This window comes from Rattus norvegicus, chromosome 9 (genome assembly GCF_021556685.1).
Source record: "Rattus norvegicus strain SHRSP/BbbUtx chromosome 9, alternate assembly SHRSP_T2T, whole genome shotgun sequence".
NCBI classification, from domain to species: domain Eukaryota; kingdom Metazoa; phylum Chordata; class Mammalia; order Rodentia; family Muridae; genus Rattus; species Rattus norvegicus.
Window position 1 is genome coordinate 101,405,785 of NC_141542.1, and position 27,775 is coordinate 101,433,559.

Here is a 27,775-nt window from a genome sequence, read left to right on the forward strand (position 1 = left end):
ATGAGGTCTTCTATGAAGGTTTGATAGAATTCTGCCCTAAACCCGTCTGGACCTGGGCTCTTTTTGGTTGGGAGACCTTTAATGACTGCTTCTATTTCCTTAGGAGTTATGGGGTTGTTTAACTGGTTTATCTGTTCCTGATTTAACTTCGGTACCTGGTATCTGTCTAGTAAATTGTCCATTTCCTGCAGATTTTCAAGTTTTGTTGAATATAGGCTTTTGTAGTAGGATCTGATGATTTTTTGAATTTCCTCTGATTCTGTAGTTATGTCTCCATTTTCATTTCTGACTTTGTTAATTTCGACACACTCTCTGTGTCCTCTGGTTAGGCTGGCTAAGGGTTTGTGTTTCTTGTTGATTTTCTCAAAGAACCAGCTGTTAGTTCTGTTGGTTCTTTGTATAGTCCTTTTTGTTTCTATTTGGTTGATTTCAGCTCTGAGTTTGATTATTTGATTATTGATTATTATCTGCCTTCTACTCCTCCTGGGTGTATTTGCTTCTTTTTGTTCTAGAGCTTTTAGGTGTGCTGTCAAGCTGCTGATATATGTTCTCTCCTGTTTCTTTCTGCAGACACTCAGACCTATGAGTTTTCCTCTTAGCACAGCTTTCATTGTGTCCCATAAGTTTGGGTATGTTGTACCTTCATTTTCATTAAATTCTAAGAAGTCTTTAATTTCTTTCTTTATTTCTTCTTTGACCAGGTTATCATTGAGTAGAGCATTGTTCAACTTCCACGTATATGTGGGCATTCTTCCCTTATTGTTATTGAAGACCAACTTTAGGCCATGGTGGTCTGATAGCACGCATGGGATTATTTCTATCTTTCTGTACCTGTTGAGGCCCGTTTTTTGACCAATTATATGGTCAATTTTGGAGAAAGTACCATGAGGAGCTGAGAAGAATGTATATCCTTTTGCTTTAGGATAGAATGTTCTATAAATATCTGTTAAATCCATTTGGTTCATGACTTCTCTTAGTCTGTCTACGTCTCTTTTTAATTTCTGTTTCCATGATCTGTCCATTGATGAGAGTGGGGTGTTGAAATCTCCTACTATTATTGTGTGAGGTGCAATTTGTGTTTTGAGCTTTAGTAAGGTTTCTTTTACGTATGTAGGTGCCCTTGTATTTGGGGCATAGATATTTAGGATTGAGAGTTCATCTTGGTGGATTTTTCCTTTGATGAATATGAAGTGTCCTTCCTTATCTTTTTTGATGACTTTTAGTTGAAAATTGATTTTATTTGATATTAGAATGGCTACTCCAGCTTGCTTCTTCTGACCATTTGCTTGGAAAGTTGATTTCCAGCCTTTCACTCTGAGGTAGTGTCTGTCTTTGTCTCTGAGGTGTGTTTCCTGTAGGCAGTAGAATGCAGGGTCCTCATTGCGTATCCAGTTTGTTAATCTATGTCTTTTTATTGGGGAGTTGAGACCATTGATCTTGAGAGATATTAAGGAATAGTGATTATTGCTTCCTGTTATATTCATATTTGGATGTGAGGTTATGTTTGTGTGCTTTTCTTCTCTTTGTTTTGTTGCCAAGATGATTAGTTTCTTGCTTTTTCTAGGGTGTAGCTTGCCTCCTTATGTTGGGCTTTACCATTTATTATCCTTTGTAGTGCTGGATTTGTAGAAAGATATTGTGTAAATTTGGTTTTGTCATGGAAGATCTTGGTTTCTCCATCTATGTTAATTGAGAGTTTTTCAGGATACAGTAACCTGGGCTGGCATTTGTGTTCTCTTAGGGTCTATATGACATCTGTCCAGGATCTTCTAGCTTTCATAGTCTCTGGCAAAAAGTCTGGTGTGATTCTGATAAGTCTGCCTTTATATGTTACTTGACCTTTTTCCCTTACTGCTTTTAATATTCTTTCTTTATTTTGTGCATTTGGTGTTTTGACTATTATGTGTCGGGAGGTGTTTCTTTTCTGGTCCAAACTATTTGGAGTTCTGTAGGCTTCTTGTATGCCTATTGGTATCTCTTTTTTTAGGTTAGGGAAGTTTTCTTCTATGATTTTGTTGAAGATATTTACTGGTCCTTTAAGCTGGGAGTCTTCACTCTCTTCTATACCTATTATCCTTAGGTTTGATCTTCTCATTGAGTCCTGGATTTCCTGTATGTTTTGGACCAGTAGCTTTTTCCGCTTTACATTATCTTTGACAGTTGAGTTGATGATTTCTATGGAATCTTCTGCTCCTGAGATTCTCTCTTCTATCTCTTGTATTCTGTTGGTGATGCTTGTATCTACGGCTCCTTGTCTCTTCCTTTGGTTTTCTATATCCAGGGTTGTTTCCATGTATTCTTTCTTGATTGATTCTATTTCTATTTTTAATTCCTTCAATTGTTTGATTGTGTTTTCCTGGAATTCTTTCAGGGATTTTTGTGATTCCTCTCTGTAGGCTTCTACTTGTTTATTTATGTTTTCCTGTGTTTCTCTAAGGGAGTTCTTCATGTCTTTCTTGAAGTCCTCCAGCATCATGATCAAATATAATTTTGAAACTAGATCTTGCTTTTCTGGTGTGTTTGGATATTCCATGTTTGCTTTGGTGGGAGAATTGGGCTCCAATGATGCCATGTAGCCTTGGTTTCTGTTGCTTGGGTTCCTGTGCTCGCCTCTCGCCATCAGATTATCTCTAGTGTTACTTTGTTCTGCTATTTCTGACAGTGGCTAGACTGTCCTATAAGCCTTTGTATCAGGAGTGCTGTAGACCTGTTTTCCTGTTTTCTTTCAGCCAGTTATGGGGACAGAATGTTCTGCTTTCGGGCATATAGTTTTCCTATCTACAGGTCTTCAGCTGTTCCTGTGGGCCTGTGTCTTAAGTTCACCAGGCAGGTTGCTTGGAGCTGGAAGGTTTGTCTTACCTGTGGTCCCGAGGCTCAAGTTTGCTCGTGGGGTGTTGCTTATGAGCTCTCCGAGGGGGCAGCGACCAAGAAGATCTTCAATGCCCTTTCCAGGAGCTTCCGTGCACCAGGGTTCCAGATGGCATTTGGTGTTTTCCTCTGGAGTCAGAGATGTGGGCAGAATGTAGTCTCTTCTGGTTTCCCAGGCGTGTCTGCTTCTCTGAAGGTTTAGCTCTCCTTCCCATGGGATTTAGGTGTAGAGAACTGTTTATCCGGTCAGTCCCTTCAGGTTCAGGCAGTGTCTCAGAGGCAGCGGATTTGCTGCTCCTGTGCCCTTATCCAAGGGAACCCAGAGGCCGTATACAGTTTCCTCTTGGGCCAGGGATGTGGGCAGGGGTGGGCAGTGTTGGTGGTCTCTTACGCTCTGCAGTCTCAGGAGTGCCCACCTGTCTTGGCGGTGAGCTCTTTCTCCCATGGGGTTTGGGAGCCTACTTTTTTACTCTTTTTTTTTTTTTTTTTTTTTTGGTTCTTTTTTTCGGAGCTGGGGACCGAACCCAGGGCCTTGCGCTTCCTAGGCAAGCGCTCTGCCACTGAGCCAAATCCCCAACCCCCTACTTTTTTACTCTTGATCATCAGTTTCTCCTTCCTGTATGGGCAACATAAAGAATCCCTAGTAGCAGTCTCCTCTATCCCAGGGCATGATGGGTGAACTTCATCATGGGGGAACGCATGAATTTTGAGTGACTGAGGGCTAAAAATCCCTAAATGTGTAAGTTTGAAATGCTGCCCCTGGTCCCTGCCGCAGATCTCTAATGGCTTCCTCCTCTTCTTCCCTCTCCCTCTCCTCCCACTTCAGTGTTACCAAATGGATTGTGTTTCCATGGAAGTGATGGAGGAGACCCGAACTCCCAGCTGAGTCTTGAACAAGGTAACTACAGCTGCAGAAAGTTTCTCCTCTCCTCGGAGAATAGGAAATAAAAGTGACCATTAGAAGAGTGTGAATCAGAAGAACTAGAGACAGCAAGGTGGGCAGTGGGTGTGAGCCTAGTGTTAACTTTCCTATACTGGGACAAATTACCCAGGAGGAGCTGGACATGCAAAACCCTGAGGCAGGAAGATTGTGAGTTTGAGACCAGTCAATTTACATAGTAAAACCCTCTGAAGAACAAAACAGAACCTGGCCAGTCAACTTATTTGGGTTCTTAGAGACTTCAGTCCAGATGGTTGGGCCTCACTATTTAAGGCCTATGGTGGGGCAGAACTTCAAAGCAAGGGATTGGGTGAAGCAAAGGTTCATGGGGTCCTGGAAGCAAGGAAAAGAAGAGGTGCCTGTGGTCCTTCAAAGGTATACCCCTGGTGATCCAACTATCTTCGACCAGGCTCTGCCGGTTAATGGTATCACCAAAATTCATTAGTGCCATTTTGAGGGGCCAACATCTAATATATGATGAGATCCAAACTGTTGCCAGCCTCTAATGGGAAGTAGGATCCTGGCAGAGCAGCCATGACATCAGATGTCATCCTGATACCCACGATGAAGGAATCTGAGCCCAGTGTCAGGAACACAGATTGAAAGAGACTGACTACTTGGAAGTCAAGGCAATTTAGAAAATCCCCTGAAGGAATGATCATAATAAAGGGTGAAGCATTATGGTCTATGGTAGCCTCTGAGAGGAAACGCTTTGTAAGAGAGATGCTTCTGTTTTGTGTGTGCCCTTACATCTCTGACACCAGATGTGTGATGGATGGGATTTATCTACAGCAACCAAGTCTCCAGACAGCACAGGGTATCTTATGGTTTAATTAAATTCAGATAAGGGGCTCAGTGTCACAGTAAACAGAAAGAATTAAAGACAATGATGGAAAGATCCTTTTAGTTCTTGTTTAGCATCTACTCTTGGTGTCTGTCTAAGCCAGCTGCCATTAAGGATTGGTATCATTCAGATGCCCAGTTTGCAGATGAGGAAGTAGAATTGGGAGAGACCATGTGTGGAGTGTTCACAGGGTCAAAGTAGCATCAAGAGTCCAGGCATTATGGAGGCAGAGTCTGTGTTCTTGAACATGTACTGCTAATCATGAGAATATGAAACAGAAGTGGGAGCAATATGGAGAGAAAGTACAGGAAGGAATAGCAAGAATGGGTGGGAAGGAAGGCAAGCTGTCATTGAATCCTCAAGAGAAGGCCAGTAGGGATGAGCCACCTGATATATACTCGGAGGTGCTTATGTGAAAGGAGACGTGGTCCAAGGACTCCTGAGAACTCACGTAAGGCCGTAGAGCAGGGAAGCTCTGAGGACTGATGTGGGCATCTGAAGACAAGTCACCACCAGGTGCTAGAGTGGCCCAGGCAGGACTCTACTCTCAGGGGTGACACTTGTACCCTACTCCATGACCTGAGTCTGACCTCAAGCATCAGGGGGGAACTTACCAGCTTCAGATGAATTCTGCATCAGTGACTTGTTGGGCTCTTTAACCCTTGGTCACAAAGAGAAAAGAACCCTCCTGCTCCAACTCCTGAAATAAACATCTTGGGTTGTTGTTGTTGTTGTTTTTGTTTTCTCTCCTTAGGACCTAGTGGCAGCTGTTCTCAAGGAAGCCTGACCTGGTCCCACTTTGATCCCTCCTCATCTGAGGGTCTGTTCTTCCTGACTCTATAAACATTGCTGTCCCATTCCATGGGTTCCAGTTTGCCTTTGTTGCTGTGATGAAACACCATGATCAAAAGCAACCTGGGGAGGAAAGGGTTTAGTTCATCTTACAGAATTGTGTTTACTGCCTTGCTCCATATGACTTGCTTGACCTACTTTCTTACATATCTGACCATCAGCGACATGGGGTGACACCACCCATAGTTGATTTCTGACTGCCATACACATGCTATGGTGCACATGTGCTAAACAAACAAATTTATAGAGCCGTGTATGAGCAGAGAAAGAAAGGTAAACACATATTAAGACGTAGGGCCAGATGGGGCAGAGAGACGACGAGGGAACATGGACAGAATGGGCTGTGAAAAATGATGATGGAATGAACAGAAGGGTAAGATGTCCCCTTAGCACGATGAGCCTGTGATCCCCTCAGATTATAGGAGACCCCACTTTTCTCGGACATAATCACTCTATAAGATCTATTGGTTCCTAAACACAGTGCTCTAGCCCAAGCCTGTCCCCTTTCTTGGCTAAATTTTGCAAGTGTCTAAAGACCTTCTAAAGACCTGAAAGATGTCTCCCTGTGGTGCCATTTGGTGTCTTCTGCTGAATAATGTAACAGAGGACCCCCAACCTAGTGGCTTAAAGCTTCTCTTTCCTCATTTGGCTATGATTTAATTGTAACTCCCTTGGGTCTCCAGCCTGCCCATGTGTGTGCATCCCAGGAGATCTGATCTCAGGTCCTCTCACTTGTGTGGCAAACACTGACCCACTGAGTCATCTCCTCAGCCCTAGGTAGGATTATCAGAAATACCAAACTCTAAGGTTCTTTACCTGTGAATGAACCATGCAGCCAACAGGGTCCCTCAGAGAATAGAAGTACCAAGAGGGAGGAGGGGTTTCTGTTACTGATAATGACCACCATCATCCTTGTCTGTGTTATGTTTTTTTCTAGAACCTTAAGTTTGGCAAAATGGGACTTAGACTGGAGTCTAAGTTTGAGAAGAGTTCCAAGGAAGTGTTTGCTATTCAGGAAAGAAGTGAAAAGGGTTGACTGATGTCACAGATCCTGCTGGTGTCCTGGCACCAAGTTTTCATCTAGCCATATCTGCCCACCTACAGCAGCAATGAGTGTTCTCTCCTATTCAGTTGTTCCCAAGGGATTGCTCTGGGTCATATGGAGATAGGAGTACCTGGGAGTTACACCTCCTAGCCTGGGAGTCCATCTCCCTGTCTCTCCATGAAATCAAGATTATGGTACATTGCTGCTCTGTGCTCTTCAAGGGTCTAGGCTGGAGCCTGACTATAGCTGGCTTTGCTCCCCTCCCCTGCAGTCCCACCCCCAACACACTCACATGCATACGTTTCTTTCCTTGTCTCCTTCTCTCCAATTAAAAACCCACAATAAACCAAGAGCTTCCAAGACTTCAAACCATGTGGTGGTTCATTCCTATAGTTCCAGTCCTTGAGAGGTTGACAGAGGAGGATACTGCAAGTGTGATGCCAGCCAGGGCTACATAGTGACTCTCAGCTTATAAAGGTCTCAATTCTAGAAAAACAAAAACAAAAACAAAAGCAAACCGCTCACCAAGTAAGCCAAAAAAAGGTTTCAACTCAGGATCTTTCTCTAGAAGACTCACTGTAAGGTAATGTCTCAGATGCAAAGCCTCAGGGTAGGGTTCTAGAGTTGGGTCACTGTCCAACCAAAGGTGATTGGTGGGGTATCCATAGATCCTCAGGTGCTAAACCAGCACTGGGACTAAATTTTAATCAGTAGAAAGACATTACAGACTGTGTGAGCTACACACAAAGTGGCATATTTGATAGTGAATGGAGAAAAAGGTTGATGCAAGAATGATGGGGGTCTGATGACACTTGCTACATGGCTTTAATAAATGGACATAAGTCACTTAGATCTAGTAATCCCAAGTAATCATGAGGAAAGGCACACTCAGACCTGCAGCCATAGGCCAGACAGCAATGAAAGCATGTGTCAGACCCTTGTGATCAGAAAGACAGATCGCCAGAAAAGACTGTTCTAGGTTCAGGAAGTGTCTTGTGCCAATGTCAAGGTCCAGAGACTCAGAGTGGAGCCATGAAACAGACATGTGTGAGGACTTTGAATCTATTTCCCTGAACCTATTTGTTGTTGAGAGAATCCTTTACTCTTTATTGGAAGAAAGAGCTTTTGTGTTTATCTTGCTTGAATAGGGCCTCCCAGATTGGCTCAGTGGACAAACCAAGTATGGGGCTGGAAGGCACGTGAGAGGGGTCACACAATAAAGGAGTGAGAAGCCCAGCAGACAGGAGAGGGTAGGGGGTTGTGTTTGGCTTTGGATGCTGGATAAAGAAAGCTGGAAAACTAAATTGGCTGACAGAGTTATCATTAGTTAAAAAAAAACAACTTTTTTTTTAATTCTTGGTGAATTTCACATCATGCACTACAGTCCCAGTCATCTTGCAGACCCTGCCTATCCCCCTCCACCCTTGCAACCTCTACCCCCAAAGAAAACAAAACAATGAAATAAAATACAAACCATCCTGCGATGAAACCTGCAGTGTATCAGTGTCACACAGTATGCACATTGTCCAAACAACTTTTCTTGCAAATGTTTATTGCAATGAGTCATTGGCCTTGTTTGAAGCCTCTGGATTCTATTCCATCATCTAGGACCCATCTCAGATATTTTGATGTTGCCTTGTGGATTTCCTGCAGCTTTGAAAGAACAGAACTGGTCTCTTCACATGCTCCATGAGTTCATAGCTGGGGTAAATGATTGGGTGGATCAGGCTAAATCCTGGGTGGTAGCTGAGTTGGTCAGTCTGCCAGCTCTACCGCACCCATGAGTAATTAACACTTAAATGTTCTTCTGTGCTGTAGAATCTAACCAATCTGGTGATGGCCAAGTACCATGATTTTAGGCTGTCCCCGGGTAGCTCCTGCATGTTCCTCATAGCTCTAGCATTCCTTAATAATAAAGTGCTGCTTCATTAATGGAACCATGATCAAAGACTCAGGGGTACAAATGTAACAGAAGTGGTAAGATGACTCTACTCTCTAGTACAGTAATATGTATCTGTGAGATTACTGTGCTCCCCAGGGCCACTCAAAGGCATGAACTTAAAAAGGTGATCAGGAACAAACTGGGTTCATGAGTGTCTTGGATCAGCTCAGCACTGGCTGCATCTCCCAATTCCTACTTCCATAATAGCAATAGAAATATTATGTTCCAAATAATCAGAATCTCCCAACTGTTGCAGCCAGATAAATAATCCTTAGAGAGACAGCTGGAGACCTTGCCTCTAGGTATCTGTGGAGACCTTATGCTACTGGATCCAGGACAACTGGGAAACCACCTCATACATGTCCTCAAGAGCATGGTGGGAAAAGAGGGCACATGGTGGAAGTTGGCTATCCTAATAAAAGCCTAGAGCCTTTTCCCAATTTCCAATTTGATCCATTTCTCAGTGTGACTCAGAACCCATCACAGGAATGAGGCCTGTTTCCCAGCAGAATGAACCTTGTACAAGTATAAGCGGTAATTCTCAGCTCTTCCCCCAGAGGGATCTATGCATATCTATCTATTCACTTTGGATTATGCCTGGGAAAGGAACATATGGCTCTTTCATGGGATGTTGGACACAGCATCTGAGCTGATGCTGATATTTGGAAACCCAAGGTTCCATCATTATCTCTTGTTAGTGGAGGCCATGTAGAGGTCAGGTCATGTCCCTGTTACAATGAGTCCACTAGATTTCAGAGCCACCCAGCAATCATTTGCCTGCGGGCTAAATGTATCATCAGGGTAGATGCAGCCATTAGTTAGGATGGCTTCATCAACTTTGAAATGACAATATTGTCTTAGAAAGACCAAGCAGAAGGAGGTAAACACTGAAATGTCTTAGGGGACAAATGTTTGAAAGCAGTATCCCAGCAGAATCCAGGCAATGACAGGGTTGTGTTGCTTGTGAAGACTGAAAGAATGCAAGGTTGTTTCTCTCATTGCATTTCCATTCAGGTCAGCAGTCTGCAGTCTGCAAAAGCTAAACCATTCATTGTGCCTACTGGAAGCTAAAAGGTTACCCAAAAAGAAGAATCCCTAATTGTAGTTGTACCAGGTGCACTGTTTCCTTGCTTTATATGTATGTGTGTTTGGCCCTTATATATGCATGTGCACCACATTTGTACCTGGGTCCTGTGACTGGAGGCCAGAAGAGAGTGTTGGATACCAGAAGCAGAGTTATAGATAGATCTGAGTGGCCAGGTGGGTGCTGAGAATTAAATACAGATCCTTTGGAAGATCAGCCAGTGTTCTCAACCTCTAAGCTATCTCTCCTGTCTGCAGATGGGGTATATTTATTATAACTCCTGATAAGTGATGTACAGCTATTAACATAAAAATCTACCAGAAGGTGGTAAGTTAAATAGAATTGTTAGCATCATGGATTGCACAACAGTGTACTTGTATAGTCTTACTTTGTGCAAAGGGAATTCTCCTGGTATTTGTTAAAATATAGCTTGTATGCTAGGTCTGCTAGTACACTCTTGTAATCCCTGCACCCAGGTAGATCTCTGTGAGTTTAAGACCAGCCTGGTTTATACATACAAAGTTGCTGCTGGACAGTCAGAACAACATAATAGAGGATCTCTCTCTCTCTCTCTCTCTCTCTCTCTCTCTCTCTCACACACACACACACACACACACACACACACCACACAGAGCTTGGATACTATACATTATTGTAGCATTCTGTATTGATAACTGTATGTTCATTGAGTCTGATGAACAATTCTCTAAGTATTTTGCCTATTTTAGTACATAATAGGCTCTCCATGTGTTAAGAGGTAAACCTTACAAAGATTGAGATGTCTGGTGTCTAGGTACGTGTGCAGAGATGAGCAGGACAGGGAGCCTGCCAGAATCTCTCCTTCATAGTCAGAAGCCTTTGTACTTTGCCTCTCCTACAACATAGAAGCACCAGTTATCAAAGAGTGCTGTAGCCCAGCAGAGGGCTGAAGAAACTCCAGGCCAGTCAGAAGGACAAAGGGCCAGGAGCTTGGCTCCTTGAGTCTGCTGGAACAGGTGAGAAAAATGGTTTCAACTGGCAATCTGATAAAACCATTCAAGGCCCTGAGACTCATGTATAGCCTGGGTTTGTGTCTCCTTGACAGAAGCCAGTGTCATCAGAGAGAAAAGAGCCTCAGCTGAGGTTATACCTCCATAAGATACAAGCAGAGACTCTGAAGTTAGCCCATATTGATGGAAACCCAGGGTCTCCATCACTGTCTGCGTGTCCTTGTTATACTGTGTTATTATCTCATGTGTATCAGGAAGATGCTAGATGTATGGTGTTGTGAAGCAAATTGATGGGTTCATATTGATCATGTGTTTATAAAGAGCTTGGCCCTGTATGTCATCCACAAAACCCAAGATTCCTTTGATGAATCCAGATTCATTAAAGCCCACAGAGACTTGATTTATATATGTTAGACAGAAGAGGGCATCGCTGATGAAATCTGTTGTGGTGCAGAGAGAGTACAAGTAGTCTGGGGTGCTGAACTGGCAAACAGACAGGAACCATGACAACTTTGGCTGTAGACATCAGAAGTACTTGGGATTTCTTGTTAAGAGATCTGATGATCACCTCCAAGCCTTTTTTTAGACAAACAATAAAAGTCCAGACAAGAACACTCCATCCTTTTTATAACTTTTCATTCCAGTGTCTGGGAATTCCTCCCAACACTGAAGACTGTAGAGTTATGTGGGATTATTCAAGTATGTTGGTCAATGATCTCTCTACCCATATACCAAAGGAGAAGAGAAAGTTCACTCAAAGATGGCAGCTACCACGAGGAAATGAGAACATGGAAGTCTGGACAGCTGAAGACAGCATGGCTGATGGTCAGAATCAATCTGAGAAACATCCAGGTTGGACCACAACTGCCCAGTGCAGGAATGGCCAACTCCAGGCCAGTCTGAAGGGCAAAGAGCCAGCTGCTAAGCTCTATGAGTTTGCTGGAACAGAATTGCTGTTTCCACTGCCCTGTGGTGAAGAGATAAAGGCTGTATTGGTCATTGCTCCCGAGTGGATGTGTATGCCACACTATTGGTCATCTATGAGCAATGTAGGAGACTAAAGTTGTCAGTCACAGCTGTCAGTCATCTTTCCTGAACTCAGGGGTGCAGGTGTTTGCTGCAAGGTTGCAGAGCCCAGCAGTGTTCTTATTCTGTTGATTGTGAGGTCCTTGGAACTGCTGGAGGACCTGCCTGTCCTGAACTGAGAGGTCAAGGACTCTTGGTAATGACCCTTAGCCTGAATTTCCCACGATCTCTCCTCAGGGTACCGGGGCACTGCAGATATTCAGTTTCCATCAGGAGGAGAAGAGGTGGGACTCTCTAGTTCAGAGGTCAAAAATTCCTTTTAAAGGAGTTGCATGTCAAACATCCTGCATATCAGATATTTACATTATGATTAGTAGAGTTATAACAGGAGCAAAACTACAGTTATAAAGGAGCAATGAAATAATTTTATGGTTGAGTATCAGAACAACACGAGGAGCTGTATTAAAGGGTGGCAGCATTAGGAAGGTTGAGGACCACCGATCTAGTTTTTCCTGGAACAACACTGTGGAGACAGCTCTCTGAGGTTTGTCTGGAGCCCAAAATATTAGGTCAATCTCTCAAGTGTGCTTGGATTGCCACCGTTTCTTACCTAGTTATGTGCTCAGGAAGAGGGAGGAGGCAGAGGGAAGACTGTGGCCTGATTCCCTTGGAAAGTAAAGACTAATTATTAGGTGTCTAAAGCAAGAACCAGCCAGATCCGAGGTATCCTTCCATCTTCTTCAGCAAAGAAAAGGAATTCTCAGGTTTCTTAGAATATCTTCTACATCATTCCTGTCAAGATGGCTGATACTAACTCCAACAGAAAGTCTAGAACAATCCATGTGTTTTCCACAGGTGTGTTATGTACTTTGCTGAAATGAGCTCATTCCTGTGAGCAGGAAAGCATTGGGGTGTGTGTGTGGGGGGGTGTTCTGAGCTGCCTCTCCTCTTAAAGATGTGTTTCACTACTGCTGCTGCTAGGGAAGGGGCAGGTAGAAAGCTCAGAGGGCTTTGTCTGGATCCTCTGGTACCTCTAGAATTAGCCTCGCTGTGGGAGTGACCATGACTCCTTTGCTGCTATTTGGTGAGGAATAAAAACACTTGGCTGTGTACCCGTTAAGATGCACCTGCCGACAACTTGTAATTCGATTGGTAATTCTGGAGGCAAAACCGGTAGCTTGAGGTTTCTGCAATGAAGGACTCAGACAGGGTTTTGGAGAGAAGTCAAAAGTTGGGAGTTAGGTAGCCCAGAGTTAACTTCCTGCTTCCCTTCGCCTGACCTTGAGAGCAGCTACTGTTTTTTTAGGGCAGACAAAACTTTGGTAGGAGGCTTTGTGGTAGGTATACTCATGGAAAAACAAACAAACAAACAAACAAAACAAACGAACAAACAAACAAAACCGAAAGCCACCAGGGCTTCTGGAGAGTGAAGAGGGAATCTCAGAAAAGAGAAAGCCTTGGGCCTGTCTGATGTCCAGGGGAACACAATTCTGTCTGCACTGAGAACTGAGCCCTGTCTTTCACACACAGATTGTTTACAACCTGAGCCATGATAATCATGATAGCACCCTCTGCTGAAACAAACACTTAGGTTCTGGCTTAAGCGGGAGTTGGTAGGTGGCTGCCCACCCAATCAGTCTTGACGAAGAATGGGTCCTCCAAACCCAAAGACATGTTTATCCCGCCCATTACCTGTCAGACCATCTGTGCCACGATGCTTCCGTTCATGTCTTTTGTCTTGCCACACAACGTCTTCTGGGATTGCTTTCAAATGCCCCTCCTAAAACCTTCATTCCACCCTCTCAGTCCTGCTGAGTGTTCGTCTGAAGCCTTTGCTAGTTTGGGAAAGTGTGAGAGCCAACGTTATGCATTCAATCTTAATTACTGTGTCAAAGATATCCCTGAAACAATGGCTAACCCTCGCCCAAGGGCAGGTACTTCCCGAAAGGCTTGAGGCTATGGGAGATAACAAAACACTCATTTCCACTCCCCGGCACGGTTTGACCCAACGGTACAGGATGTGGTCGATCACATGTAGGTGGGAGTTCTGCATGCAGGAAATATGTCAAGGTGTATATTTGCCTCTCATTGAATTCAGGAAGGAAGTATATGGGGTATATATTTGACCCACAGTGACTTGATGAGAAATATGGTGGCTTTATGGGGCTACCTTTTTAAACCTATGTGACTGTGACTCCTTGCCACCTTCTGTGAACTGAGGAATAGGCCTGGCCAGAGTCCATCATGTTGGACAGTATCAAAGCTTGCTTCCAATTTGGTTCAAAAATTATGGTAGTCATTTTATTCTCACCCAGGTGGATTAATACAAGGCCAGAATGTTCTGGATTTCTCTATCAACAATTCTGCTAATATTATAGAGGGAAACTAGGGTGTGGGGTGTTCAGGGAAGGGAGGAACCCTTTAATAGCATTCTGTTGGAGCTCCCTTTGGACTAAGTATGTTGGACTACATTCTGTTCCCTGTGCACCTCAACTCCCAGGAGCTGACTGAGGTGCTTGGCCTTAATGTCTCAGGAGTTAGAGTCCATCACAGGGTATACAGTGATAATTCTGGCTCTCCCTGGGGCCACTCCTCTGGGTCTCCCAGAGGAGACTGAGCCAGCAACATATAGATATCAGATCCCTGTCGACAAATTACCTTTGAGATACTTTTAAGTCTTGTTACTTAGAGTCCTGTAAAATCACCCAAAAAATATTTGATTTCTGATCGAAGTAGAATGGAGACATGGCTAAAATGTGGGGCACTAAAAGAACCCCAGAAGTCTACCTCAGGCATGGCCTCAGACTGCTCTTGTCAGTCATACGCTCTCCAGCTCCAGGCCAGCCTATCCCGTGCATGTGCGCCAAGAGTTGAGAAAGAGTCGATGTCTGTGCAGGTAACTGGGAGACCTGTCAAGGTAGACAGATGCTCACCTCAGGTCACCAAGTTCCTCAGAGAAAGTCTTCCCAGAAGGAGGGACAGAGAGGGACTTGTTATACCCTGATGATCCATGAGGGGTCTCCTAGAAAGACTCTCTGGAGTGACAGCTCATCATTAACTTACTAATCACATCTGCACTGCAGAAAGGTGGACCAGGTCTTTGTCCGAATGCCCAGGTGGCTACTGTTGCACCTCCCCCCCTGCCCTTGACTTCTAGGCTGGGATGATGACTCCTCAGAGACAGTGCTCTGACTCAATGTGTCTATGGAGTTGGGGGATCTCCCCTGTCCCAGGTCTGAGAGAAATCTTGTCCTGGTAAGTAACCAGCTCCTGGGTCTCCTGCTGGCCTGAGAGCTACCTTGCAAGTATTTGCCCCTCCTTCCCATCTCTCCCAACCCAAGTCACTTCAGCCAGGGACGTGACAAAAGAGGGATCACAGCCAACCCTGAGGAATGCAGCTCCCCTCCTAGACACAGGAGCAACAGAGAACAGTTTCAGTTTCTGCTGAGGGTTTTTTTTTGTTGGTTTGTTGGTTTGGTTTGGTTTGGTTTTCCCATCTTTGCATAAATAAGGCACTCTCAGGAACGAGGTCAGCTTTTCACTGGTGTACCTCTTCGCAATCTTCTAGGTCCTCTTTTCTCCTCCTCCGTGCCACCACATTCCAAAAGAATGAAAGACGGGAAAGTATCACACTGCAGCACCCTTGAGATTAGAGAAATAGTTTCGATTCTGTTTTCCCCATCAGGGCGGAGCCCTCTCTGGTTTGTTAGTACTCAGGCTCACTTCCTGTTCTCAGCTGTGGGCCACAGCAAATAGTCCGGAAGCCTGTGCAGACACCAAGGCGTCCGAGCTCACTGTCCCAGACCCCAGGCAGGTGTTGGAAAATGGAAGGGAACAGCTTCAGCTCCAGGTGGGTCTTCCTCCCTCTGTCACCTTTCCCTCTGACAACAGGGTTGATTTTATGTCTTGAGTTAGTGGCGGAAGCTTCAATCAGTTCAAATCACCTGACTTGAAGTAGCTTTGGCCGTAGTGTGAGTGGACAGATTTGGGGGGAGGGGACAAAGAGACAGAGAGAGAGAGAGAGAGAGAGAGAGAGAGAGAGAGAGAGAGAGAGAGAGAGAGAGAGAGAGAGACAGAGAGAGAGACAGAGAGACAGAGAGAGAGAGAGACAGACAGAGAGAGACAGAGAGAGACAGAGAGAGACAGAGAGACAGAGACAGACAGACAGACAGACGCACGCACGCACGCACGCATGCACGCGCGGGAAGGGGGTGCTTATCATAACTGTCTTTGCGACCACTGCTCAGCTGTTAGAGGGAGACTTTGGCCACAGCTGACAGAGACTCCGGTAGCACGATTCTGTTGTTATCTTGTGACCGGAGAGCTCTCTGTCCCTCTGCCTTTCTTGGCATTACAGCAGGTCTACTGCAGGAAGATCATCTCAGGGAAGAATTCCAAACAGCAGAGGATGCTGGGTACAGTGTTGGCACCTGCAGTCCTGGTCTCCTACCTGCTTAGCAGGACTTGTGACCAAGAAAGCTGGTCCCAGGCTCGCTCCTGTTCTAAGCTCTCACTGTCAGGCCTCAATCCAAAGAAGACAAAAGACAAGAAAGGGCTTTGATTGCAAAGGCCAGGGCAAGCCGCGTGTTTTTATTTCCCTTTAGTTTTCTGTTCTAGGAAGTTCACACTAATGACCGGAAATGGTAGAATTCTGTTTGCTCCAGCAGTGGTAACTCAGATGTGCTACTACCCATAAATAATATTACAAGTGTTTTTGTTAATACAAAGGAAGTAATACATTTTTTTTTTCAGTACTACAGTTGAACTTCAGGCCTTGAATATGCCTGGGTATGTATGTGTGTGTGTGTGTGTGTGTATATATATATAAAATATTTATTGGGCACGTGTGTTCGTGTGTGTGTGTGTGTGTGTGTGTGTAAGAGACAGAGAGAAACAGTGTGTATACTGTTAGGGCATGTGCCCTTGGAGGCCAGAAGAGGGTGTCAGATCCCCGTAGCTGGAGTTATAGATGGCTATGAGCTGCCAGACATGGGTGCTGCAAATTGAACTCCAATCCTTTTGAAGAACAGTCATTGCTCTGACCTGCTGGCCTATCTCTCCAGCCCTTTTATGCTTCCCAATGCATTTCCATGTGTAACTTGTCTTCATTAATGTGTATTTTCATTTCGTAATGTTGTCCTGTGTTTTCAGCCTTAGCTTATTTAAAAAGTAGAAACCTTCATGAAATCCTCAGTGTAATGGGTGCATGTTTCCGTTATCCTTTGTCACAGCTCCCTACCATTCAGAGCCCTTGTATATGAGCCAAAAAATTTATAATTCATTGTTGTGTTTATTTATGTGTGCACGTGTGAGGCAGCTTTGTGCGTGTTGTGGAGTCAGGGGGGCAGAGCAGGGGAGTTGGTTCTTTCCTTCTTCCCTGTGGCTTCTGGGATCCGACCCAAGTCATCAGACTTGTTTACTGACTCCTTTACCACAGAGCCATCTTGCCAGGCCTTTCCACGAGTTTTAAACCAGTCTCCTTTTGATGAACTTTCACTCACTACCATTGTTGACTGTCACCCACACTTGGAAGGAACGGTGCATTATGTTTACAGACTGACATTTTGTCTTGTATCAAAGATTTAAATGGGACTACTGGGACAAAGGGCGTTGGTGACCACTTGCTTATTATAGACGTTGCCAAATAGCTTCTGAGGCGGCAGAGCCAATGCACTTCCCTGCCCGTGGCTATTGTGATGAGGACCCTTCCCTCTCTCAGCCAAAGTGTGCAAAGGTGATAGAGCAGTGTGCCTGTCCATAGTCTCCCTGTTAAGCAGGAAATGGGTTGTTTTCTGGTGCCCTTCGGTTCTCTCCCCTGTCACTGGTTTGCTTTTCACTCTCTTTAGTCAGATGTTACGCCTTCTTCTATGTGTTCACTAAATATCCTGAGAAACTGCAGGGGTATTCTCCCTTGTCTTTTGACTCTGTGTGTGGTGAGTTTCCTTTTACACAAAGTTAAAAATTTGAATTTTAGTATTGATCTTGGACGAAAGACACATCCATAAATAAAGTGTAATGGAAGCCACTGAGGAAACCAAGCCCCCTTGGGGTCTGGGGTTCAGCATTGCCACTTGCAGCTCCTGCCTCCGAACCTAGAGCTTTGTGCTTGCCAAGCGATTTCTCTACTTTTGAACTCTAACCCCAGCCCACAATCTCACTCAGTTGTCCAGGCTAACATTCAAACTATAATTCTCCTGCCTCAGCCTCCTGAGTCCCTGGACTTACAGGCCCGCCCTGAGTTTTTGTTTGTTTTGTTTGGATCACAGTTCATTAGGTAACATGTGTGAGTCTATCCTTATTCAGGGAAAGCTTTTCTTTTCGTCTGTCTGTTCCTTTAGGCAAAAGGATTCTCCCTCAGAGTCACATTAGCCTCCCTGGTCCTCACTGCCCCCTGTGTAAGCCTCTTTATGGTTTTTATTTTTGCATTCGTAAGGGTTGTCTCCAGGTCTTCCCCCATGGCAATGGCTTAATGTTCAGTAGCTTCGTTTCCTTCCTTTCTAACTTTAAAAAAGTTTGTCACTGTGTGTGAACACAGTGTGTGCATGAGTGTGTGTATGCTGTGCTTATGTGAGCAAGTGTGTATGAATGCAGTGTGTGAGCATGTGTGTGTATGTGTGTGTGTGAGCCTAGTGTGTGTGTATGTGTGTGAATGTTGTTTGTGTGTGTGTGTGCATGTGCGTGTGTGTGTGTATGAAATAATCTGTGTGTATGTGTGTGAGTGCTGTGCTTGTGAATGCAGTGTGTGTGTGCAGTGTGTGTGTGTGTGTGTTAATGCAGTGTGTATGTATATGTGTGAATGCAGTGCCTGTATTTGGGTATGCACGTGCAAATGCACTGTGCATATATGAGTATGTGTGTGAATGCTGTGTATATATGTGTGTATGAGTGCAGTGTGTGTGTGTGTGTGTGTGTGTGTGTGTGTGTGTGATGACGCACGTGTGAAGATCAGAGGACAATGTTGGGGTTTGGTGCTCACTTTGCATTTGTTTTGAGTTTGAGGCAGGGTGTCTTGTTTGCCTCTGTGTCCACTAAGTTAGTTGGGAGGTGAGGCTTCTGGGGAGTCTCCTGTCTCCATCGCCTATGGAGCTGCAGGTGCAAACATGTTCTATAAAATCTAGCATTTGTGTGAGCTCTGGGGATCTGAACTTGTCTTTTCACTTGTGGATTAAGCCACTGAGCCAGCTAGCTAGTCCTGATTTCTAATTGAACCTTAAGTATTGTTTCATGATTTTATGTGTATGAGGCTTTGCCTACTTGTGTGTCTATGCAGTATATCATGCCTGGTGCCCCAGGAAGTCAGAAGAGTGTGGTAGTTCCCAGGAGTTGCAGACACTGTGACCTACCATGTGGGTGCTGGGAACTAAACCCGAGTCCTCTGGAAAGGTAGACAGTGTTCTTAACCACTGCGCCGTCTCTCCATCTCCTAACTTCTAGTTTTTAAGAAATACATTGTGATGTAGGATAAAATACATTTTACAAGGGGCCCTGGTTTATCTCCATGGTTCTGCAGGCTCCTCTGTAACCTACACTTCTTAACTCCCTGCCCGTCTTCACCCCCTGTTATCAGTTCTGCTCTGCTAAGAGCCTTGAGAAGAGTTTCCTCATGGCTTCTGGATCATTCCTCCAGATGGGGTCTTCCATTCTATGGTCCTCTGTTTATTATTTGGTTGTTATGGTTACACCCCCATCACTTACGGTTGGACATTGGGCAGCTCATACCACAAGGTTAACCAGGGGTGGGGGGTGTTTTCTATCTGAGATTATATTTGATTCCTGTCGGGTTCTAAGGACATCATTGATTAATCACCAAGGGGCCCTTTATTCCTTTGTGTTTCTGGGCTCTCTCTTCTCTGCCATTGGCTATGGTGGCCCTTCTGGCCTGAAGCATGAGGTGGCTAAGTGGGTCCTAAACAGTGAATGCACTGTGTGAGTAGGTTTGAATGAGAATGGCTCTCATAGGCTCATAGATTGGAACACTTGGCCAACAGCGAGTGGCACTATTTGAAAGGATTAGGAGGTGTGGCCATGTTTGAGAAAGTGTATCACTGGGGGTTGGGGAGAGCGTTGAGGTTTCAAAAAGCCCGTTCCGAGCCTAGAGTCTCTCTCTTCCTGCTGCCTGCCGAGCCAGATCTAGAACTCTCAGCTACGTCTCCAGCACCACATCTGTCCACATCTGGCCATGCTCTCTGACCTGATGACAATAAGTAACTGTAACTGTAAGCCAGGCACAATTAAATGCTTTCCTTTTTACGAGTGGCTGTTGTCAAGGTGTCTCTTCAAATTTGCCTAGAGGAGGTCCTAGGCTAGACTCTGAGCCAGATGGGGTTGCTTGCTATTACACTCCTTGGTTTGGTGGAGCCAAAACAATACTCTGCTATGAGATAGAGACAACACACTGTCCTGGGGAATAGACAGACAGGCACTGTGGCCATACCGGACTGCTGCTAGGCAGGAACCATAAGTGCCTTCCCTGGACAGGTGGAGGCACAGGCTGCCTGGGCAGAGCAGAGCAGCTGACTGTGCTCTCCCACTGAGCACCACTGATAGTGGAGACAGGGCTGCACCCCCATCTTATCATCCTGCCCTGTTTGTTCTTTTCATGGCTTCCTGAGTCCTTCGGTGTTCTTCATTGAGCAAGACAGAGGGAGACCTCCCGTAGGGCACGTCAGAGCTCTGGGGGAGCTCTATGCTTGTTTCTGGTTCCCCAGTATAGACAGACCTGAGGTCGAGGGTCACCATCTTGGTAAGTCTAATCCTAGACTGAGGAGGGACAATGCAGGCAGAGAAAATGCTTCTCTTGCCCTTCACATGTGGCTTTGGTGGCCCGTGGGTAAGGTTAGTCTCCTCTTGCAGTTGTTGTGTTTGAGTGGGGGGAGGTAGTTACTGGTTGATCATTCTGTGTTGGGGGCTAAGTCATAGACATCCTGACATCACCAAGATGCCTTTTTAACTCAGTGCTGTCTGTCACCTCCTGGCATCCCTATTCAGAGTCATGTAGACTCTTAGCTTGGTTTCTAAGGCAGTGATATAACACCATGACCAAAAACAACTTGGGAAGGAAAGGGTTTATTTGGCTGATAGTTCCACATCACAGTCCATCACTGAGGTCAGGGCAGGAACCCAAGCAGAAGCCTGGGGTCAGGAATTGAAGCAGAAACTGGCATAGCTTACTGGCTTGGTCAGTTTGCTTTCTTTTTTTTCTTTTATTTGATTTTTTATTTACATTTCAAATGTTATCTATCCCCTTTCCTGGTCTCCCCTTCAGAAACCCACTATTCCCCCAGCTTTTATAATGATGCTCCCCCATCCAACCACCCACTCCCTCCCACCTCCTTGCCCTGGCATCCCCTACACTGGGGAATGGAGCCTTGACAGGATCAAGGGCCTCTGCTTCCATTGATGCCCAACAAGGCCATCCTCTGCTACATAGGCAAATGGAGCAATAGGTCCATCCCTGTATAGTCTTGGGATGGTGGTTTAGTCCCTGGGAGCTCTGGGGTTCTGGTTGGTTGATATTGTTGTTCTTACGAGGTTGTAAACCACTTCAGTTCCTTCAACCCTTTCTCTAACTCCTCCATTGGGGACCCCGTTCTCGGTTCAGTGGTTGGCTGGTAGCATCTACCTCTGTATTTGTCAGGCTCTGGCAGAGCCGCTCAGGATATAGCTGTATCAGGCTCCTGTCAGCATGCACTTCTTGGCATCTGCAATATTGTCTGGTTTTGGCAGCTGTACATGGGATGAATCCCCCAGGTGGTCAGTCTCTGGATGACCTTTCCTTCAGTCTCTGCTCCACACTTTGTCTCCATATTTCCTCTGTGAGTATTTTTGTCCCCCCTTCTAAGAAGGACTGAAACATTCACACTTTGGTTGTCCTTCTTCTTGAGCTTCATGTGGTCTATGAATGGTATCTTGGGTATTCTGAGCTTTTGGGCTAATATCTGCTTATCAGTGAATGCATACCATGTGTGTTCATTTGTGACTGGGTTACCTCACTCAGAATGATATTTTCTAGTTCCATCCATTTGCCTAAGAATTTCATGAAGTCATTGTTTTTAATAGCTGAGTAATATTACATTGTGTAAATGTACCACATTTTCTGTATCCATTCCTCTACTGAGGGACATCTGGGTTCTTTCCAGCTTCTGGGTATTATAAAAAAGGCTGCTATGAACATAGTGGAGCATATGTCCTTGTTATGTGTTGTAACATATTTTGGGTATATGCCTAGGAGTGTATAGCTGGGTCCTCAGGTAGTACTATGTCCAATTTTCTGAGGAACGTCCAGACTGATCTCCAGAATGGTTGTACCAGTTTGTTATCCCACCAACAATGGAGGATTGTTCCTCTTTCTCCACATCCTCACCAACATCTGCTGACACCTGAGTTTTTAATCTTAGCCATTCTGACTGGTGTGAGGTTGACTCACAGGATTATTTTGATTTTCCTTTCCCTGATGACTAAGGATGTTGAACATTTCTTTAGGTGCTTCTTGGCCATTTGATATTCCTCAGTTGAGGAATTCTTTGTTTAGTTCTGTACCCCATTTTTAATAGGGTTATTTGATGCTCTGGAGTCTAACTTATTGAGTTCTTTGTATATATTGGATATTAGTCCTCTATGGGATGTAGAATTACTTTCTTATATTTCCCAGAACAACATGTCCTGAGGTGGTGCCCGCAGTTAGCTGGTCCCTCCCACATCAATCATCAATCAAGAAAATGTCACATAGACATGCCTAACAAGCAATAACTATGGAGGTATTCATGTTCAGTTGAAGTTCCTCTTCTCAAAGTACTTTTGCTTGTGTCAAGTTGACAGAAACAAAAGGGAACAAATTTAAAAAACCCAAACCAATTGGGACACAATGTGTGTTCATTATTCAAATTTCCTCCTTTGCTTATATTCCAGAGGAAAAAAAGTGTAGCCTCTCAACTTTCTCACTCTGTGTAGATTTTTGAGTGTCCACTCTCAGTTCTGCACCTCTTGGAGTAAAATTTATTTGCAATAAAATTTATGCATTTGAATATAAATCCAAGGACTTTTTGCCGAGCTGTGCACCCAGTACTATAGTAAGAGTTTAGGATGCCGTCCTCCCCCATCCCTAAAAGAATCCCTTGCAGCTATGTACAGTCCATTCTCATCCCCCTTAGTCCAAGCAACCACTAATACATCTGTCTGCATAGATTTCACATCTGGGCATTTTGTAGAAATGAAATTATACATCATTTAGCCTTCTGGGTTTGGCTTCTTTCATTAACAAACAATTTTTGGGATTCATCCATGTTGTAGAATGTCTTACCATTTTGTCCCTATTTATTCATTTCATTGGATAGATTGTTCTATGTCATTTGTCTACTCAGCAATTAAAGGTCATTTCAATGACTTCTATCTTTTGGCTATCAACAATGCCACCATAAATATTTTCATATAATTTGTTGAGAATATTACTTTTCACTAAAACTGTATGAGGACAACTAATAGTGGAATTCAATAATCAAAATTAGCACTATGTTTAACTTTATTTTGTATGTCTTTGGTCTGCAGTATATACGCAATGTGTAAAAACATTCACATGTGTGAGAGCTTACGTGTGTGCAGATACACATATGTGTGCACACATGTGTGAGGAAGTCAGAGCTTGATGTTGAGTTTTCTCTTCTATCAGTCTCCATCGTGTAATTGAGGCAGGGTCTCTCTCACTTGAACTCAGAGCTTCCAGTCAGTTAGTCGATGCGTTGGGGTTAAATCAAGACCTTTATCTTAAGTTTGTTAGTTCTTCAAAGTCTTTTTTCATATATAAAACTTTATAGTTTCCACAAGCATCTATTGTACTGATAACCATTATACCATGATATTTTCCCCCCTAGGATGTCCAGTGAACATGAGAATACAGAGACGTTTCCCTTTGAACTTATATTTCAACACTTCAAGAGACAGAAAGTGGCAATTTCTAATGCAATAAAAAATCCATTTCCTTTTCTTGAGGGCCTCCGAGATCATGAATTAATCACTGCTAAAATGTATGAAGTAAGTGAAATTTACTACATCATAACCTGGTAAACAAGCTCCAAATTAAGTTACGATTTAATTACCTTGGAATCAAACTTTAGATGATTAACAGGTTTTTAAGGTTGGACTTACTTTTTAAACAGAAGGTTGGACTTACTTTTTTAAAAGATTTCATTTCTTACATGCATGTGTGTGTTCATGCATCTGTGTGTGTGTGTATGTGTTTGTGTGTGTGTGTGTGTGTGTGTATACGTGTGCGCACGCATGTATGTGTATGCTCACATAGGTGCTGATGCCCAGGGAGTCCAGAGAAGGGCTCCAGATTCCCTGGACCTGGAGTTACAGTTGTGAGCCACCTGATGTGGTTCAGGGGATGAAACACAGGTCCTCTGCAAGAGCTACACGTGCTCTGAACCACCAATCCATCCCTACAGACTCAGGACTAAATCTTGACAAGGAAAGCTCATGGCGTTTCACAGCACTATATAAAGGTATCATTTGCAATAATAAATTCATCAATTATGCATCAGAATTATGGCCTCAGATTTAAAACTGGGCTTCCTGTGAGTGATACCTGTCATGAAACTATTTCTGGATGTATTCTTTGCGGGTATTGAGGAAGAGGAGAAGCAGAGGCCTCAGAGGAGATGGGCCTGCTTCTCTCCGAGGGAATGGTGTTCCATGTCGCCTCTGGCATCAGTGTGGGCTGAAGATGAGGTAGATCAGAATGGGGGTTCTCCATGGATAAGCAATGTCTTGTACATTTCCCAATATGTAATATATGCAAGGTAAACTAAACTAAATGGAAGAAATAAACTAAAAATCAAAGGTGATTTTAATTAACTGTTCGATTATTTTTTCAAAGGGGCCTCATAAAATTTCATTTAGTACATTATGTTTTAGTAAATGTTTACTTTAAGAATCTAGATTTAAGAAATTCAAACCTACGGAGTGTCTTATTAGGGCAAAATTTACAAAAATCATTTCTAGTGTTCTTTTGCCTTATGAATATGCCACCCTCTGGTAGGGTTCACAATCAGAGGGGATGGATAACTTTTTCCTTCATGATAAATCAGTGTTAAACAGGAGGCCAGTACTTGTCCTGTTCACAGAGTACCATTGGCCATCTGCCAAATCTATTCCAAAAGTACCCTGGCTATGAGACATGCATTAGTTTGCCTTAAAAAGAAGAATGTATTTATATTTAATTCTTTCCTGTACAAGTATGCTCCCCATACCTATGTGTGCATAGCACTTATGTGCCTGGTGGCCATGGTGACCAGAAAAGAACACTGAACCATCACATGGAATCAGAGTTATAGATGTTTGTGAGCTCCTGTGTTGGTGCTGGGAACTGAATGTGGGTCCTCTGTGATAGCACCAAGCAAACTCAACCACCGAGCCCTCTCTTCAGCCCCTCCACACATTTAAAAAACTATTAAATCTACTTATGAGTATGTGTGTGTCTGTATTGTGTGGGCATATGTATGAGTCAGCTGCTGTGCACATGGGGACGTAAGTGACCAAGTGTGGCTAGTTGGTTTCTCCTTCCACCGTCTGAATGCCAGGGATTGAACTCAGACTACCAGGATTGGTGGCAATTGTCTCTACAGGGGGAGCGATCTCACCAGCTCCATAGTTGACCTTTAACCCATGTTTCCCTTCCAAAGGTGGCCCTTCTTACATGTCATATAAATGAGGATGGTTGCTGGAGGTCACCAGTGCTTACTTTCAAAGAGACAATGTATACTCATTTCATGAAGTAGTCGTGCAAGTATAACGCTTCCCCTGAGGAGATGTGTTTGTAGGGGATTGAGGGACACTAACTATAATCCTTTTTCTAGGGCTCTTCTGTGTCCTGGAAGCCTGCACTGAAATTTTCTCTGTTCAATGTTTTTATTTAAGGATCTTCAAGATTCGTATAGAGCCCTGGTCCGTGTACAGGAAGTGATCTACAGAGCCCTGGATAAACTGGAGAAGATATTCAGCATGAAGGTCCTCTATGAAGTATTCAGTAATGTCAACATGGAGAAATATCCAGATTTGCAACTCATTTATCAAAGCTTTGAACGTGGTAATTGGGTTTAACATCCCCTTATGACAGCACAGTCCTTTTTGCTGTCAACAAACACATATGAAGCTTTTGCCATGGGCCACATGTGGAGCAGGGCAACTACAGTTTCAAAACTAATGTGCAATGCATCGTGTGCTCTCTTGCTGGACGTTTAGGCTCCTAGGACCATGAGAGGCACAGCATCATTAGTCTGTGTAGACAAGGATAGGATTAGAAATGCTGGTTGTCTGTAGGGTAGCACGGCCGTGCCTCTTCAGCGGGAACCCTAACAATGACACACATGACAGCCCACCTTGGGTGACACCCACCTTGGGTGACACCCACCTTGGGTGACAGCTTGGCTGTAGGTGCAGGATCCATCGTAGTATAGCACCTCATGCTCATAGAAAGCAATAATGTGTGAGCCAGCTCTCCAGCCCCATCTCGCCCATCTTCAAAGCTACCTGCTGTGGTACATGCCAGATCATCCATCTTTGACCCTTGAAAACCCCATGTTTCTTCATGCCATTGCGATACCCTGGAAGCCATGTTTTCCTTCTATTTTTTTCCTGTTCTAATGTATACCTTCACTGCCTTCTGAACACGGGAAGAACAACACAGCTCACAGAGTTTCTTTTCCTCTTTTGTTCTTGATCTTGAGTGTCTCATTTCTGTATGGGCAGCATAAAGTCCATTGTGGGAGTCTTTTCTCTCCCAGGGCATGATGGGTGAACTTTGTCATAGGAAACCCATTGAACTTCAAGTGATGGAGGGCTTAAAATCCCTAAATGTGTAAGTTTGAAATGCTGCCCCTGGTCCCTGCCGCAGATCTCTAATGGCTTCCTCCTCTTCTTCCCCCTCCCTCTCCTCCCACTTAGTGTTACCAAATGGATTGTGTTTCCAAAGGAGTGATGGAGGAGACCCAAACTCCCAGCTGAGTCTTGAACAAGGTAACTACAGCTGCAGAAAGTTTCTCCTCTCCTTGGAGAATAGGAAATAAAAGTGACCATTAGAAGAGTGTGAATCAGAAGAACTAGAGACAGGAGGGCGGGCAGTGGGTGTGAGCCTAGTGTTAACTTTCCTATACTGGGACAAATTACCCAGGAGGAGCTGGACATGCAAAACCCTGAGGCAGGAGGATTGTGAGTTTGAGACCAGCCAATTTGCATACTAAAACTCCCTCAAAAATAAAACAGAACCAGGCCAGTCAATTTCTTTGGGTTTTTGGATTTAGAGACTTCAGTCCAGATGGTTGGGCCTCACTATTTAAGGCCTATGGTGGGGCAGAACTTCAAAGCAAGGGATTGGGTGAAGCAAAGGTTCATGGGGTCCTGGAAGCAAGGAAAAGAAGAGGTGCCTGTGGTCCTTCAAAGGTACACCCCTGGTGATCCAACCACCTTCCACCAGGTGCTACTGGTTAATGGTCACCAGAATCCATTAGAGCCATTCTGAGGGGCAGACATCTAATATATGAGCCTAGGAGTGAGGGGGAGTCCTTGAGATCCAAACTGTTAGCAGCCTCGAATGGGAAGCAGGATCTTGGCAGAGCAGCCATGACATCAGGTGTCATCCTGATACCCACGATGAAGGAATCTGAGCCCAGATTGAAAGAGACTGACTACTTGGAAGTCAAGGCAATTTAGAAAATCCCCTGAAGTCTGAGAGGAAATGCTTTGTAAGAGAGATGCTTCTGTTTTGTGTGTGCCCTTACATCTCTGACACCAGATGTGTGTTGGGTGGGATTTCCCCACAGAAATCAAGTCTCCAGACAGCACAGGGTGTCTTATGGTTTAATTAAATTCAGATAAGGGGCTCAGTGTCATAATAAACAGAATTAAAGACAATGATGGAAAGATCCTTTTAGTTTCTTGTTTAGCATCTACTCTTGGTGTCTGTCTAAGCCAGCTGCCATTAAGGATTGGTATCATTCAGATGCCCAGTTTACAGACGAGGAAGGTTGAATTGGGAGAGACCGTGTGTGGAGTGTTCACGGGGTCAAAGTAGCAGCAAGAGTCCAGGCATTCTGGGGGCAGAGTCTGTGTTCTTGAACATGTACTGCTAACATGAAACAGAAGTGGGGGAACACAGAGGAAAAGTACAGGAAGGAATAACAAGAAAGGGAG

General features: G+C 44.3%; 1 protein-coding gene and 1 long non-coding RNA gene across 51 annotated transcripts in view; one reads left to right on the forward strand and one right to left on the reverse strand.

Moving 5' to 3' along the window:
- Positions 1-3,374: 3,374 nt before the first annotated feature.
- LOC148003816 (uncharacterized) lies at positions 3,375-13,587 on the reverse strand. The gene is made up of 3 exons (XR_015629679.1): positions 13,283-13,587; positions 8,024-8,202; positions 3,375-7,035 (listed from the first exon to the last, which is right to left on the reverse strand). It is a non-coding gene; the product is annotated as an uncharacterized LOC148003816 (long non-coding RNA).
- A 1,738-nt stretch (positions 13,588-15,325) lies between these two features.
- The window catches only part of Sp100 (SP100 nuclear body protein), a 66,755-nt gene continuing 54,305 nt past the window's right edge, over positions 15,326-27,775 (forward strand). For 48 of the 50 annotated variants that reach the window (XM_087566815.1, XM_087566820.1, XM_087566825.1 and 45 more), the window contains exons 1-4: positions 15,338-15,440; positions 23,458-23,617; positions 25,505-25,673; positions 26,531-26,602. In XM_087566815.1, coding sequence (XP_087422941.1) covers positions 15,415-15,440; positions 23,458-23,617; positions 25,505-25,673; positions 26,531-26,602 — 427 coding nt within the window. In that variant the 5' untranslated portion in view covers positions 15,338-15,414. 50 annotated transcript variants of the gene reach the window in all.